A 16330-nucleotide genomic window follows, 5' to 3' on the forward strand; every position below is an offset into this window, starting at 1 on the left:
ATGGCTTCTGCGCTCGGCCGGGGCGGAGGAGTGCGCAGCGGAGCTGAGGTGGCTGGCTGCAGCAGTAGCTGCAGCCAGCCAGGCAGCCCCGTGCCGCCGCCGCCACATGCCCCAGCCGAGCGCAGAAGCTGCGAGCCGGGGCTGGGGAGGCGCGCGGAGGCTGCTCCGTGCGTCACCCCAGCAGCAGCTCACGGTTTCTGCGCCCAGCTGGGGTGGAGGAGCGTGCAGCGGAGCTGGCGTGGGCTGGCTACAGCTGCTGCTGCAGCCATCCAGCCAGCTCCGTGCCGCCGCCGCCGCACGCCCCAGCTGGGCGCAGAAGCCGCGAGCCGCTGCTTGAGCGGCGCACAGAGGCTGTGCCCAGCTGGCGTGTGTGGCGGCGGCGGCGGCAGCAAGGGGCTGGCTGGCTGGCTGCAGCAGTAGCTGAAGGCAGCCCAGTCACTCCAGCTTCGCTGCGCGCACCTCCACCCCCAACACCCCCTCCAGCGCCCCTCCCGTGCACACGCGCCCGAGGCCACCGCCTACCTGGCCTCCATGGGCGCGCCGGCCCTGGATGGATCCAACTTTGATATAAACTTACAGACTTGTTTGTGTTGATGAGATACTGCAAATCACCTATGGATGAAAAGCAGAAGATCACTACTCTCCTGAGCTCTTACACTTTCTGTGATAGCCATGAACACTTTCTGTGTTTATGGCTATCAAGACTTTGATGGTGAGGAAGATCCACATCCGCTGTGATGGGCAGGAAATTCACATGGAGAGAGGAAGCTTTCCTCCAATGAGTGGGAGAACAGATGTACAAAGCTTCCCAAGTCCTTCAAATCAGATACTAAGAAAATGTTTAAGAAAATGCAGTAACTCTTAATGTCCTGCCAAAGTACTACAAAGATGATGCAGGTTGCAGGAAATAGATTTTTCACATTTAAATGTGATTACATTCAACAGCGTGATTGCTGCCCTTATTTAGCAAAGCCATATAAATATTGAAGACACAGGAATGAAATGAATCACGTGAAAGACTGTAAGCAAGGGTGAAACCTTTGGGCACATGCTTAGATTATCACCATAATCCATCTATGAGCCTGGGCCATATGCATACAGCAGATACAGGTTTCAATGAAAAAAAAATCTCTATTGAATGATGCAGAATCATGTGTGCTGCTGCAAATGCACTTCCCAAGCACAGTTCATGAGTAAGGGCTACACACTGAAGAATGCTAACTAGATATTTGCTATGGACATGGTGCTGCATTTAGTGCCATCCTAGGGCAGAGTTACAGCCTTCTAAGCCCATTGGCTTCAGTGGATTTAGATTGTGTGGCTTAGATTGAGGCCTGTAAATTTAAACAACTTACTATCACGGCTTTTCCCAAAGGACTGGCAGTTGTGCGCAATGTAGCCCTGCAGAACTTTCCTCCCTCCTTTTGTAATACAGGAAAGTATTTATGGTTTGACTGAGTAGGTGCTTTGGCTTGTAATAAATGTTAATGAACACATCGGTTTTAATACAAGAAATACACACTGTCCCCCACAGGCAGAAGTATCTTTAAACAGATTATAAATAACTCAGTACATCATATAATATGCTTTAACAGTGCTCTGTTAGAAATGACTGCCTGCAACAGTCTTTTAGTTGGTGTGGTGTAACGTTAGAACATCAGTCTATAATCTGGGAGAACCAGGTTTGAATCCTCACTCGGCCACGGAAGCTTGTTGAGTGGCCTTGGGACAGTCATACACTATCAGCATAAACAACTTCACAAGGTTGTTGTGAGGATAAAGTGAAGGAGAGGAGAACGATGTAAGTTGCTTTGGATCCCCATTGGGAAGAAAGGTGGAATATACATTCAATAAATAAAGATTAGCAGAAGTAAAATCTAATTCCAATGAGAGTTACTGCAGCTCAGTTCAATCATGGAATCTTTAATTGCTTTCTTACTCAGTTTATTAACAATGTTTCACAAGAAAATGACATGTCCAATTAAATTATTTCTGGGTTGTCAGAACATTTCTTAGCCATCTTCAATTTCAGCAAGAGTTCAGTTGAAAAGAAAAGAACCAGGATTAGATCATCAAGATCTTTCTTTCTTTCTTTCTTTCTTTCTTTCTTTCTTTCTTTCTTTCTTTCTTTCTTTCTTTCTTTCTTTCTTTCTTTCTTTCTTTCTTTCTTTCGTCTCTTGGCCTTGCAAGGGGGAAGGGGGACTAAGGAGCAGCAGATTATGCTTTCATCTACAAAGACAGCTGTTTCCTAAGGCAGTATTTTTAAATATGATAACTCTTATAATGACAAGTTAGTGACTAGCAATGCTAAAAATTCAGTCATTCCTCCTAACAAAAAGTAGCACCAGGGACTGGAAGCAATGCAGATGTGAACAGGAAGGAACCTTAGGCAAAGCAACTTTTAGATAAACAGCTATTCCTCACCCTTTCAAGAGCTACGCCACACATGATAGGCAGTTCTGTGATTCTTCCTCCTGCTATTTCTTTTTAAAGCAAAACACATCTATGGGAGGCTGAAATCTATAGAGAGGGACCAGCACAGGGGAGAGACAGTTCTCCTTTCCTACCAGTTGTCTACTTACATCACTTCTGTTCCCTAAGAGGCTTTACTACCATCACGGGAAAAAATGTAGAGATTTTATCTTTCTGCCTGCAAGAAAGTTGTTGACATATTTCAGCCTCTCTTGGCTGCTTTTCATTTAAGCAATGTGGGGGAGGGGGGAATGCAGGTGCCCATATCTGAAGTTTTACCATTTATAGTAAGTGAACAATTACTCCAACACTGTAACAATGATCAATTCATGAAAACACTACATTATACCAAAATCTTTCTCTTTGAAACTCACAGCAGCATTCATAATAAAACTCATCTTTAAAGTTAGACAGCACAAAGACATACAACACCAACAATGTCCCCCATTCCTGAAGTCTAGGCAATTGTCATTTAGAATATAAAAGGAATCAAGGCTTTTCTTGATCTTGGATAGCCTGTGAATTTTCTTAGATAGTACCTGAAAGAAAGGAAATACAAAATGAAAGTAGTTGCTTGTTGATTTTTAGATCTAAGTTAACGATGGTAGCCATGAAAACTTTTATGGCTTGGTTCAGATATAATGCAAAACCATTTTAACTATGTTTAATTAGTGATAGTGCTTTTTGTTTTTAAAAAAGGAGCTGGTACTCATTCATATGGCTGCACTGATTTCTACCAATTTCCCCCTCAGGACTTGGGAGAGCTCTCAAAAGGTGCCAGTACTCAGTGGGTACTGTCAAAAAAAGTCCTGGTTTCTGAAACCAAGATTCAGCTTGCAGATGATCACTCAAATCCTAGTTTGCTTTACTAAATGTTTTTGTTGTCTTTATTGGGAGGCAGATTGAGTTCGGGAACATGACAGGATTAAACGAGGATTAAACTGTGGTTAATAAATCAACTTCAAACCATAGTTTCATATCCTGGTTTGAGGAACCCCCATCCCCAACTAATCATAGTTACTGGAGTGGCCTGCATTCAGACTAACTGTAGTTAGTTTAATTAAATCATTGTTTTGTGTGATAGTAATATCTGAATCAAGCCTATGGCTCAATTCAGACATCACACCAAATCATGTTAAGGAGAGCCAATTTGGTGTAGTGGTTAGGAGAGGCAGGACTCTAATCTGGAGAACCAGATTTGATTCCCCACTCCTCCGCTTGAAGCCAGCTGGGTGATCTTGGGTTAGTCACACCTCTTCCAGAGCTCTCTCAGGCCCACCCACCTCACAGATTGATTGTTGTGGGGATAATAATAAGATATTTTGTAAACCCCTCTGAGTGGGTATTAAGTTGTTCTGAAGGGCAGTATATAAATTGAATGTTGTTGTTGTTGTTGTTGTTGTTGTTCTTATGTCTGAATCAACAAACCATGATACAACAGAAGTGGAAAACATTGTTTGAAGTGACATTTCAAACTATGTTTTGCACTAACTCCGGTTTGGTGTGGTGTCTGAATTTACAAACTGTCATTATACCCACGAGTCCACTGTCAGCCCATGCTGCCCCATAGAGACAGGAATTAATTTAGGGAGTCCTGAGATATAGTGGACATTAAAGCAGAGCTCTAATCCATGTTTTGCCTTTTATAGATTTAGAACAAACTGCAGTTCTGGATACAAAAATCAGGTCAAACTATTGAACAACTATTATTCAGACTTCAATAGGGTTAAATGGTTTAGCGTTATTTATATATTACATATATAGCCTTCTGGCTTCTGTGGATAATTTTTTATGAGCTAACAGGGAAGTCGAAGGGTCAGAACTTGGTGGTACAGTATATGTTCTGTCCCAAGCATCTAAGTAGTGCAAGACCTATGCTCAGACTTAGAAGGACCAACACCAGCCCAAGTACTTCAGGCCTATCCACACAATACTTTAGACCTCTCCTCCTTTCCCCCTTCAGTCCATGCTTACTTGCTGCCTTACAGGTGAATCTCCAAATACAGAGGGGGCAAATCTCTGAATACTAGTGCTAGGAGGCAGCGTCAGGAGAAGGTTTAAGCCTCTTTGCCCTGTTTGGTGGCCCACTAGGGTATGTGGTTGGCCACTGTATGAAACAGGCTGGTGGACTAGATGGACCACTGGTCCGATACAGAAGGGCTCTTCTTATGTTTATATGTTCTGATACATACTGAACTCAGAAAAAGGGACTTGTAATTTTAAGATTGGTTAAGTTTTCCTTCAGTACGGTTCCAACAAACAACTTCAGGTGCATATTTATGCAACCAGATCACACATGTCTGTATATCACTTGAGGACTCATGGTGACTTGTGGGATAGCTGAACTTGCTACACAACCTGAGAGTTTCCATGAAGCACCTGCCTGCCACCAGAGGGGGTGTGCCAAATCAACGGCCTAACCACTCTTCCCCACACCTCACCTGAGGGTCACTGAGCAGAAGCCCTGGTGGCACTGGACACCTGTCCATGCTTGCCTGGGAGAGGTCCCTGCTGTATCATGTGGAGCTTATTCTCCCCTCCCTAGAGAAGCCTGGCTGCAGTCCTGAAGGCAGGGTCCTCAGAATAAGCTCAACTGATTGTTTTGTTTCATGAAAAATAAAAAAAAATGACCAACAACAGTTTTCTAGAGCCCATCGTATTTTTTCATACAATGGGCTTTATTGCTAGTTAATCTATAGTCCTGCAAGAGGAAAAAAAACACTTAAGGAAGATCTTTGGAGTGGAGGAAAGCTGAGAGGAACAGAGTTAAACATATGCTCCCTAGTGGTCCTTTTTCAACTCTAAATGCCTTTGCCCAAAACTACTTTTTGTTTTTAAGAGGATTGAGCTCTGAGCAATGCTTTTGTGTGTAGCTGCAATCATCAAGAAATTAACATGATGTGAGACCAAGCCCTAAGTAATTCTCATGCCCTAGGATATTGGTAGCTACTATACAGATAATACATTTCCTACCTGTGATGGTGATAAGCACGTGGCCCAACGAAGCACACTGTAAAAAGGGCAAAGGCAAAAGCTGGTAGGCACCAGGTTGCTATTGCATAGCCAAACCATTCCAGTATCTCACCAAAGAAGTTTGCTCCTGACACATATACAAATAGTCCTCCTGCATAAAACAAAGAGAAGCACGTTCAAACGATGAAAACCAAGGCTCCTATCTTCATGTCAGTTTTTCAGACCAATATTGATTTGATTCACTATACACCTGATTCCTCTCCCCTGAACTTAAAGATACATCAAGACTAAGGCTGCAGGTATGCAGAGTCGGGGTGCTGAAATCTTACTGAAATCAACAGTGCTGAAGTCAACAGGACTGAAACAACCTAACTTTGTGGAGAATTATAGCTCAACTGAAAAATGGCATGCAACATATGTTTATTATCAGTAAATGAGGCAGAGTAAAACCTAAGAGAGAGTACAGAGCCTCTCTATTACTAAGCCCTTGGGTTCACCACAAGGACTTGGCATCAGAAGTGCAACAGAAATTTTGTGCATCCCAGATGCATGCAGGAGAAAAAATGTCCCTTTTTTTAGATTAATGAGATGTTATATGCTGTTAGGTAATGTTATTGACCTCTATGCTGAGAAAAATCTCAGGCACCCACTTCCACATATTAAGCATCTATTAAAAAGGCAGGATATCTTTCTTCAGGCATGTTGGCAACCCTAGTTGCAAGTCTGGCCATTTCTGCACCTTCCAACTGCCCCATGGAGCTACTATTGGCTCTAGCACAAAAATTACATGTAGCCACTGACAGAGACAGTTTGGTATAGTCGTTAAGAGCACAGGACTCTAATCTGGAGAGCTGGGTTTGATTCCCAACTCCTCCCCTTGAAGCCAGCTGGGTGACCTTGTGCTAGTCACAGTTCTCTGGAGCTCCCTCAGCCCCACCCACCTCACAGGGTGTTTTGTTGTGGGGATAATAATGACATACTTTGTAAACCACTCTGAGTGGGCATTAAGTTGTCCTGAAGGGCAGTATATAAATCTAATGTTATTATTATTATAAATAATAAAAATTGTGGAAAACACAAGGACTTTGTAATATGTAGCATCACTGTAACACTTTCCAAAAGGATTGGGCCCAAAACAGCCTGGAATGGGCTGCTGCCACATGGGAGAGCACCCCCCCCACCTGGCAACGGCTGGATCCTAGCTGTTTTGGACCTGATCCTGGCCATTTCAGGCCCAAACTGGGCCAAAACAGGCCTGAAAAGACCAGGATCGGGCCCGGTTTGGCCTGGATTGGGCCAGAATTGGCCTGGAACGGGCTGCTGCCACACAGGAGAGCGCTCCCCCGCCTGGCAGCAGCCCAATCCTGGCCGTTTTGGGCCCAATCCTGGCCATTTCAGGCCCAAATTGGGCCAAAACGGGCCTGAAAAGACCAGGATCTGGCCTGATTTGGCCTGGATTGGGCCACTGCCGAGCAGGGGAATGCGCCCCTGATTGGCAGTGGCCTGTTCCAGGCTATTCCACCACCCTACCACCATGTGTGCTTCCCCGCCCCCTCAGGAGCAGGCTTACCTTTGCTCCAGGGGAACTGATCTCCATCTGGAGATCAAGGGGCATGGCCACCACATAGAGAGAGGTGCCAGAACAGTGTTCCTGAGTGTTCTGGCAGAAAAAAAGCCCTGTCTACAAAGCTACATTGAAATGATAAGAGCTTCAAAACATAAGGCAACTCAGCAAAAAATAGGGAGAGAGAAAAATGAAAAAGAAAGGTTTAAAAGCCTCTAGAAGTTAAAATTGGAAGCCTCCAAGCAGAGCACAGCCATGAGCTTCCTTCGCTATCAGACTGGAACTGGAAAAACCACACTGCTTTTCAGTGCCTTTGAAAACAAGCCTTTGGAATACCCTCTTCCATAATATGCCCCTCCTGACACCTCTTTACTGAAATTTAAGAATCCAAATAAAGACCTTTTAAAAAGTTTCTCAGGCGATTGGCTGAATTGGTTGTCTTTTTTTGTATTTTAGCTGGCTCAAATGTGATTTTAAATCTTTAATGGTGGTTGGTTTTCTTAATACGTTTGGTTCAAAGTGCTTTTTAAATGCAGTTATTGTAATCATGTCGTGTTTTAATGTTCAAGTATTATTTGAAAAATGCTATAAAACAATTTGAATAAACAAATGAAGCTGTATTTATCATAATCTAATTTTTAAATATTTCTTTTAATCATGAAAGTCAGGCTAAAGGAGGCAGAAATAGGCATCCAATTAACAGGAAAGAGGGGGGGGCAAGGTGAGATCAAAAGCCAAATTATGTTTCAGCTTTCCTAAGTGACGTATAATTTCACATGAACCCTCAAGAACTAGTTTCTGGTTCTCCTGCAAGGCTTGCATAGCAGGTTGTTATGACCCACCCTGAGCCTGCTTGCGGGGAGAGCAGGATATACAGCTAATAAATAAATAAATTTGGTCTTGGTGTTCAGTGCTGTGGTTGTAGTCTGTCAGTATGTTCTCCATGTTCTCTCCCAGTTGGAAATAATAATGAGACCTGTTGTTACAGTTAGTCTCCTGTGTGCTGTCTACAGAACAGGACTGGAACCATGCTTCAGAGAATACTACATCCTTGTTCTGTATCAACCATCAATTTCTCACCATGATTTAATTACTTCTGAAGAAAAGGAGGCTCCATACATTCTATGGGCACGTATTACCAACTGGTGACTTCTTCACCTACTGCAGTGTTTCTCAAACTGGGAAACAGACTCCTAGTTCCACTAAGACATTAAAAACCATGTATTTCTACAAAACTAGGGGGAAATGGCGTACCTTGTGGAATCTTGTAATTGAGTTCCCCAGGTTTTCTTAGCTTTCGTAGAAGGAAATCACTGTGGATATTGATCCCCATGCCGAACAAAAACAACAAGATGCCTAAGACAAGAAAACATGACATTTACAGAGAAGATAGCCAAAATATTTCAGATTTATATTCAAACAAACAGTTCTTTTGTTTTAGAAACACAAATCATGTCCTCTTGAACTATCCATACTGAAGATGACTTCATATATTACAACAAAATGGAATGGAGATCTCCCTGAGAAATGTATGAAAGAACTTTTAGGGATGAGAAGTTACATTGGATGCTCACAAACAACTATCTTGCAAGTCTCTCATCTATGGGGCCAATGTACAAAGAATCTAAATCATCAAATAATCAAAAACACAAAAGGAAGTGTAACTTGCTTTTTTTCTTTTCCAGGTAATTTCTAATCTAATACAATTAATACCAATAGACATAATATATATTGAGGCCCAGGTGGTGTGTCTTTGAATGACAACAACAACAACAACAACAACAGTAATAGTAATAATAATATGATATATACCGCCCTTCAGGATGACTTAACACCCACTCAGAGCAGTTTACAAAGTATGTTGTTATCCCCACATCAATCACCCTGTGAGGTGGGTGGGGCTGAGAGAGCTCCTAGAAGCTGTGATTGACCCAAGATCACCCAGCTGGCTTCAAGTGGAGGAGTGGGGAATCAAAACTCGGTTCTCCAGATTAGAGTTCCGCACTCTTAATCACTACACCAGACTACAACAACAACAACGACTGTGCTTATATACTGCTGTTCTAGACAGATTAGTGCCTCACCCAGAGTGGTGAACAAGTTAGTATTATTATTATCCCCACAATACAGCTGGGGTCCTGGGGCTGAGAGGAGTGGCTTACCCAAAGCCACTTACTGAGCTCATGGCAATAGCGGGATTCGAACCAGTAGAGTGCTGATTTGCAGCCGGAACAGTTAACAACTGAATACAACTAGTAATCATTATTTTTAATATTCTTCCTTATGATAAAAAGTAGCAGAAATGAACTAACACAGCATTTATATATTTGAAGAAGACAAATTATTTCATGTGCTTTAAATAATAATTGCTGCTTGATATGCATTTAAACGGTGTTGCTTCATTTCTAAAGTAAGAGAGCTGGCACCAGCATTTTGATGGAGTAGGAGACGGGTCCATTTGATTGTTTTTGAACTGGGGGCTCCTATTATTGAATTATTTGTAGAATTCTTGGTAAGTGTGTATGATTTTAAGGAACCCTCATGTTATTGCATTTAAAGTTTAAACTGCTGTTTGTTTGAAAGGATTGTTGCCAATTATTTTAATTGGCTTTGGTTGTGAGTAGATGACAATGAATCTGTTGTAAAATATCTTGAATTGTGGAATTTAGCAAAATAATCAATGTAAGACTTGTTTTGATATACACAAATATGTATTATGCTTGTGCAAAGGCAAATGTTTATGTTACGGTTTCATTGTTTAATTTCATCCTTATTATAGTTCCTTTTGTGGCACATAATGAGAAATTTTATCTGATGAAGAAATACGGAATGAGAAAAAAACATCCGGAAAACTTGTTATGTTTATGCTTTCGGACTCTGTGCATTACTTTTGGAAAATTGTAGTTTATATGAATGGAACTCATTAATCAAATGTACTGTTGTTTTCTGTTTTATTGACTTTGGCTGTAAATAGATTACAATTGTTGTTGTAACATAACTTATGCAGTGACTATTTGGTAAAACGTTATTATAAGATTTATTGATACACACATGACAATTGAACTTTTATTGAATTCACAGACAATGGCACTTCAGTGCCTTCATTATCACTTGGTTTTCAACCATGTTCCTATTTATAGTAAATTTATTGTTGAGTTATCAAACATATGCAGAGGCAGACTGGGAAGTCAAAATGGACCAGGAGGAAGCCACACTGAGTAGCCCCTGTGGGTCAAGAAGCCAGTACTGCACCATCACCCCAAATCAGATGTGGCCAGCAGCACCAACAATGCGTATTGACTTATCTGCTCCTCTTTCAAGACATGTTTGTAAACCTGGATAATGATTCAATGGAGGACAAGTAAAGTTAACAGTGTGAACTACAGATAAGTACAAATGCATTACACAGTCCAAACATTTACTAAAACACGAAAACATTAATATAATTATTTTTGCTGCAGCAGACTAAAATTATGAGTCTTCTTGACTGTTGCACATAAATATTAGAATGAACTGGTTATTCCAAAATCCCCAGGGCTTCATTAAAATATACCCAAAATGTGGTAATAGCTCCCTCTAATGCCTGTTTTTGAGTACATGATCTATTCAACTGATTTTCAACAAACCGAAAGATATCCCTTAGTACCGTGCAAAGTGTTTCCCTTTCTTTCTTTCTTTCTTTCTTTCTTTCTTTCTTTCTTTCTTTCTTTCTTTCTTTCTTTCTTTCTTTCTTTCTTTCTTTCTTTCTTTCTTTCTTTCTTTCTTTCTTGTTATTGATCAAGTCATTGTTTTCCAACTTGGCATGTAAACTAGTATCATCTGCTCCAGGATCTGACACAAAGGCTTAGAGACAATTTTGGTGGAGCTCAGTTCAGCAGGACAATCAGGTGCTTGACATCCAGAAACTATAATTACCTGATGTAAATCTTATGTCGTTGCACCAGTCATCTGGGTATTCAGCACAGTAAACCATGTAGTAACCTTGAAGGAATCCATTATAGACACAGAACAGCATACCGAAAAGCACTGTGTGCAACGGGAAAGGTCTGCCTCTTGTGAGGAATGAGTAAATGAATGTCCTGAAGTAGACAAAAAAAAAAAACACACACACACACACACAATGTAATACCAGGTGAAATAGATTTTAAGTTTCCTAGTAGTCTCCCTATGTGACCAAGTGTCAGAAAACTATCATTCTGAGAGCTAGTGCCTGTTGTTGTGATTAGGAGATCAGAACAGGGCTGAGGAAATCTGGGTTCAAATCCCCACTCTGCCATGAAGCTCAATGCATGACCTTTGGCTAGTAACTCTTTCCTCTCAGCCTCTTGTACCTCATAGAGTCACTCTGAGGATAATCTAGAGGAGGGAGAATCATAGATGTGCCTTGAACTCCTTGGCTAGATAGATTTTGCCTTGAGTGACTTTTTATGCTACAACGCTTAAGCATAATCTCTCGGCTTGGTAAAAACTTGTAACATGGGTCCCCATTTTTGTGATCCCATACATGACAGATAGTTTTTTATTTTACTTCTTAAGTGACATAAATAATCTATGGAAATGGGCTTGCAAACAGCTGGGCACATCTGGACAGGTTCTTGTAAAGTATGCCCCTCTCAATGCTTGGGGTCTCTCTTCAAAATGTTGTACTCACTTTATAGCTGCTTCTTACTTTAATGATACTGCTCATGCAACCTATTCGGCTCTGAGCAGTGCCACACTAGAATTAGAATTAAAAGGAAAAGTTTTTAATATATAATCTGTATAGTATTAAACATTTAAAAATTAATAAGTTTTTTCCTTAACCAATTGCGAGAGAAACTTGGCTACTGCTAAAGTAGAACTAAAATCCACCCCTGCTAAAAGAAGCCTTAAATTATCCTCTATACTTCCTAGGTCCTGGATATAGGGCTTGATCCAGCTGTCTTTTGCCACATTTAGAATACTGCATTCAAATAGACAATGTTGAAGAATGTCTATTTGGCCAGAGCCGCATTGGCAGTCGCTCAGAGTAGGGAACCTTATTTAAGTGTCCCAGCAACTCTCCTGATGGAATGGCATTCAGTCTGGCTAACATAAATAATTGTCGATAATGTGGAATTGTCAGGAAATCAAAATAAGCTGGAAGAGATTGCGGCAATGTTAGACCCAAGTATATTGGTGAGCATACTTTATGTGCTCTTATCATAGTTCTTCTGTAGTCCAGATTACTACAGGCCCTTGTTCTTTCAGATTATGAGGGTTAATACCCAAGGCCTGGATGTGGTTTTCGATCAGCTTACTCCAAGGGCTTTGATAAGAATCGGTTTGTAGCAGATGCAAATAGCCATTTGATTCCGTAGAGATTATAGCTGCTTCACATTACATGAATATGAACTGCTCAGCAGGTTCCAGATCCCAGTTCACATAAATTTCACTTCTGCTCACATGCACGGAGTATGAGTAGAGGTAAATGGACCTCTTGTCAGCATACATCATTTATCAAAAGGAACACTTCATCCCATATTTAATTGATGTCTCACACAAGTAGGGTTGCCAGCTCTGGGTTGGGAAGTTCCTGGAGATTTGGGGGGGAGTGGAGCCTAGAGAGGGTAGGGTTCAGGGAAGGGAGGAGCCTCAGTGGTGTCTAATGCCATAGAGTTCACCCTCCAAAGTAGCCATTTTCTCTAGGGGAATTAATTTCTGTTGTCTGGAGATCAGTCATAATTCCGGGAGATCTCCAGCCACCACCTGGAGGCTGGAAACCCTACAACACAAGTGAAGTGCTGATCAACAAATTCTAAGTGACACAGTTAAATTTCCTTGAGCTGCCAAACATGCCCCAATACTGGAGAGTTATCTGGAGTCTGCTACCTTAAGTATTTCTGGGTTCATCCCTGATGCTCATCCTGCCAATCAGCAGGAAGGGAGAGACACAAAAACCCTGGCATTGCTGGAGGGGTCATGTACTGGGTCATGGACAAGGGAGTAATACACCTGGAGGCCTACACCAATCTCCTGTTTCATGACCTCACATTATGGGAAGAGGCAGAACAGTCCAACTCATTTGGATGGTTGCCAGGGCAACAGGCTGAATGAGGAAAGAGCCTAATGAGTGTGGCTTTAGGAAGCAGTAGCTGACTATATGAGCCTTGGTTCAGAGCCAAGGAGAAATGCCTGTTCAGCTTTGTGAGTACCTAGAAAATAGAAGAAGGGCAACCTGGATGGAAGTGAACGCCTGAGGTGCTGACTTCCAATCCCCTCCCTTCTCAAACTAGGTCCTGAAGGAGTCTTAAGAAAGTGGGCTGCAGGTAAGCCCTCCCATAAGAGCTCAATTTTTGGTTAATGGAGGACAGGATAAATGGAACTAAGCACTTGGGAGACTTTGTAAAACAGAATCCACTACTCCCCTTGTCATTTCTGTTGTAATAAGGAGTTCCAGACTGGGTGTAAACAGCCAGGCCCACCAACTGGTGAAATTAATCAGCCATGAATAAAAATAGCCAACAGAAACATAGTCAATGGCATAAGTGTTAGCATTCAGACCCCTACCATGCTAAATGGGCAGTTTATGAATGTAATATTATAAATCCATTCCTCTTATGCCATAAGCACATGGCACTTCCTAACCCAGGGTGGTTGCCAGCCCAGCTGGAGAATGGAAAACTACCAGAAGTTGAGTCAGGCAGTCTACCTAACAGTGAAGTCTCCCAAGAACTCCTGGATAATCCTGTCAACACCCTGCTTCTCTTCCTCATCCCACCTACCCTAACCACAGCTATTCAATGAACCGGATAGCTCTCTCCATCCAGCAATTGCTGGGTCATCAAGCCCCATTTACACCATTTGTCTACCTCAGGTAGAGCCATTAAGCCTCTCCTAATTGATTGTCTAAACCTCTGGACCAGCCATCAAGCCATTGTCTTTGAGGCAAGGTGTCAGTCTCAGGCATGTTTTGCCCTGTAATTAGACTCACCAGCCATGTGCTGTGTGTGTGTTCTAGACCCATACATGCACTCTGAGTCCTCTCTTCTCTCCATTGTGAAACACTGGTTATTTTTGCTGCTGTTCCCATGGACCTTCCCCCTCACCAGAACTGGTAAATATCACCTAGCCTGAATTGCTCTCCCACTTTCCTTCCTGTGTGTGTGCTATGTGTCTTGTGCTTGCTTGCTTGCTTTTTATGTCTCTTTAATAAAGAAGCCTTTCCTATTGAACATCCACCTGTTTATTTGAGAGTTCTCTAAGGAAATAATCCTGGTATACATAGATAGAGAATCCCAAGTTACCGCTCTCACTGCCTCCTTAATGCTAATCCCCCCAATTAATTAAGGAGACCTCATATTTGAGTAACATAAGTCCTGGAAAAAGCAAAGAAAGCACAGTTGTGTGAAAAAGAGGACCAGTGGCACAAGGAGAAGAGAGCACAGAAGGGCAACACCATATGAACACTATCAGTGCATGGCCCATGATGATACAAGTCCCCTAGAACTTTTAACATGATAGCACATCTGGATTGTAGCCCTAAAACATTAAGAGAAGCCTCAGGGCTGGGTATAGTTACTCTGAAGCTACTACAAAGGAGGAAAGAATCCTCTCAGAGAGAGGAAACCCTCACAAAGAGCTAGAAATCTATTGAATTAACTGTCTAGAAGTGGTGGCAGGATATTCGCAAAATAACTAGAGCAATCAGTGCTTTTCAGTCATGAATGTAATCACAAAATTCATTTTGCTGTGAAAGACTAAAAACTAGGTCAGCATCATGTTAAGGCACAGCAAAATAGAATTCTTGCATGTGGCTCTAATAACTGTTTTGAATATGTTATTATCTTACAGAAAGATGGCACCAAACCAGTATCAGAATCTCAAAAGCTTCCAAATTAGCAATTTAAGCTGTAGAGGAGGTAACTGTAGATTCAACATGGGAAACTACTTGGCAGCCCTTCAAAGGGAAAAAATAAATCAGTTTCCAGACCAAAGAGAGCAGAGTCCCTGCCAGAACAACAGTGGCTTGGTAGGCTGCCAAGAAAAGAACAAATTGGTTCACACCGTAATGCATGGAAATTGAACAGAAACATTACCATGTGCTCCATATAAACCTCACCAGATCACACTTGGTGAAAACCAGAAAAAACTGCTATGTAAGGGCAATAGAGTAGGGGTATATTCTATTAGAATTAGATCATTGTGGGTTAAATTCCTTTCTTTAGAAGTCTTAGGGGCAGCCCTAACTTTTTGACATTTCCTCCATGGGGAAACTGGTACCAGTAGTAGACTGTCACATGACTACTACTGCATGTAGTTAGGGACCAAACTAGATGTTATATCTGCAAAGAGTTGGATCAGGATTCCCTGATCTGGTTTCCAAACAGATGTGACACAAAGGAACAAACATCCCCAAGTGTTCTGTAGCCCATTTCAGCTTAGGAGTGTAGAACGGGGGTGGGTGGGGCTTCAGCCTTCCCCCCAAACCAAAATGGCCATGGGGGGGGGCTCTGTTTGCCCTGCTGTGAGCTCCAAGTGCATTAACTGCAGCACATGCAACAACACAATGGAGCAAACAGCCTCCTCTGCATCCATTTTAACTCTAGAAAATGGCATGGGGGAAGGCTGAAGCTCCTCCTCCTCCTGTGCTGCACTCCTGAGCAGAATAGGGCACTAGATCACTTGAGAACATTAGGTCCCTGTTGTTACATTTATCTGTAAAACTGACTTGTGGCAGATGTAACAGCTTGTTTGGCCCTGGGATATTGAGTTGGTTCTAATTATATGTCAGAGCTTATTATGTCTATTTTATTTTTATTTATATCCCACTCTTCTCCTTCATGGGGACCCCAAACAGCTTATCACTTTGTTCTCCCCTCCATCCCCACAACAGCATTGTGAGGTAGATTAAGCTGAGAGATTGTGAAGGTCAACAGGATTCAAACCTGTTGTCCAAGGTCCTTGTTTGACACTCTAACCACTACATCATGCCAACTCTCAGAGTGATTTGCATTAAAACACTACTCTCATGAGGGTCTACTAGGACCTATAAACTTATGTAAGATCATGGATCCCATTAACAAAAAAAAAACTTGGCAAATTGCACTGGGCAGTTTTTACTTAAGTCAACTACTGACATATATTTGGTCGTCTGTATATGCTATAGCATTGAATTTCTGACATGCATTGTTACATCTATTCCAGCATCCTTACTGGCTTGACATATGGAAGCATTCAGTCACCAACCATCCCTAGCTGTCTTGTCATATTTATACCTAACAAAGGAGATGTCTGTGACAACCACCTCCAATGAAGTTTTATCCTTCTTGCTTTCTAACTAGTACCACTTGTATCTACTTC

At 41.9% G+C, this 16330-nt stretch overlaps 1 protein-coding gene across 1 annotated transcript in view; it reads right to left on the reverse strand.

Moving 5' to 3' along the window:
* Nucleotides 1–1926: 1926 nt before the first annotated feature.
* The window catches only part of SRD5A2 (steroid 5 alpha-reductase 2), a 56982-nt gene continuing 42578 nt past the window's right edge, over nt 1927–16330 (reverse strand). Inside the window, exons 2-5 of the mRNA XM_054988088.1 lie at nt 10925–11088; nt 8264–8365; nt 5446–5596; nt 1927–3011 (exon numbers count right to left, since the gene is read on the reverse strand). Coding sequence (XP_054844063.1) covers nt 2945–3011; nt 5446–5596; nt 8264–8365; nt 10925–11088 — 484 coding nt within the window. The 3' untranslated portion in view covers nt 1927–2944. The remainder of the gene's footprint in view (nt 3012–5445; nt 5597–8263; nt 8366–10924; nt 11089–16330) is intronic.

This window comes from Eublepharis macularius, chromosome 1 (genome assembly GCF_028583425.1).
Source record: "Eublepharis macularius isolate TG4126 chromosome 1, MPM_Emac_v1.0, whole genome shotgun sequence".
In the NCBI taxonomy this organism is placed as follows: Eukaryota; Metazoa; Chordata; class Lepidosauria; order Squamata; family Eublepharidae; genus Eublepharis; species Eublepharis macularius.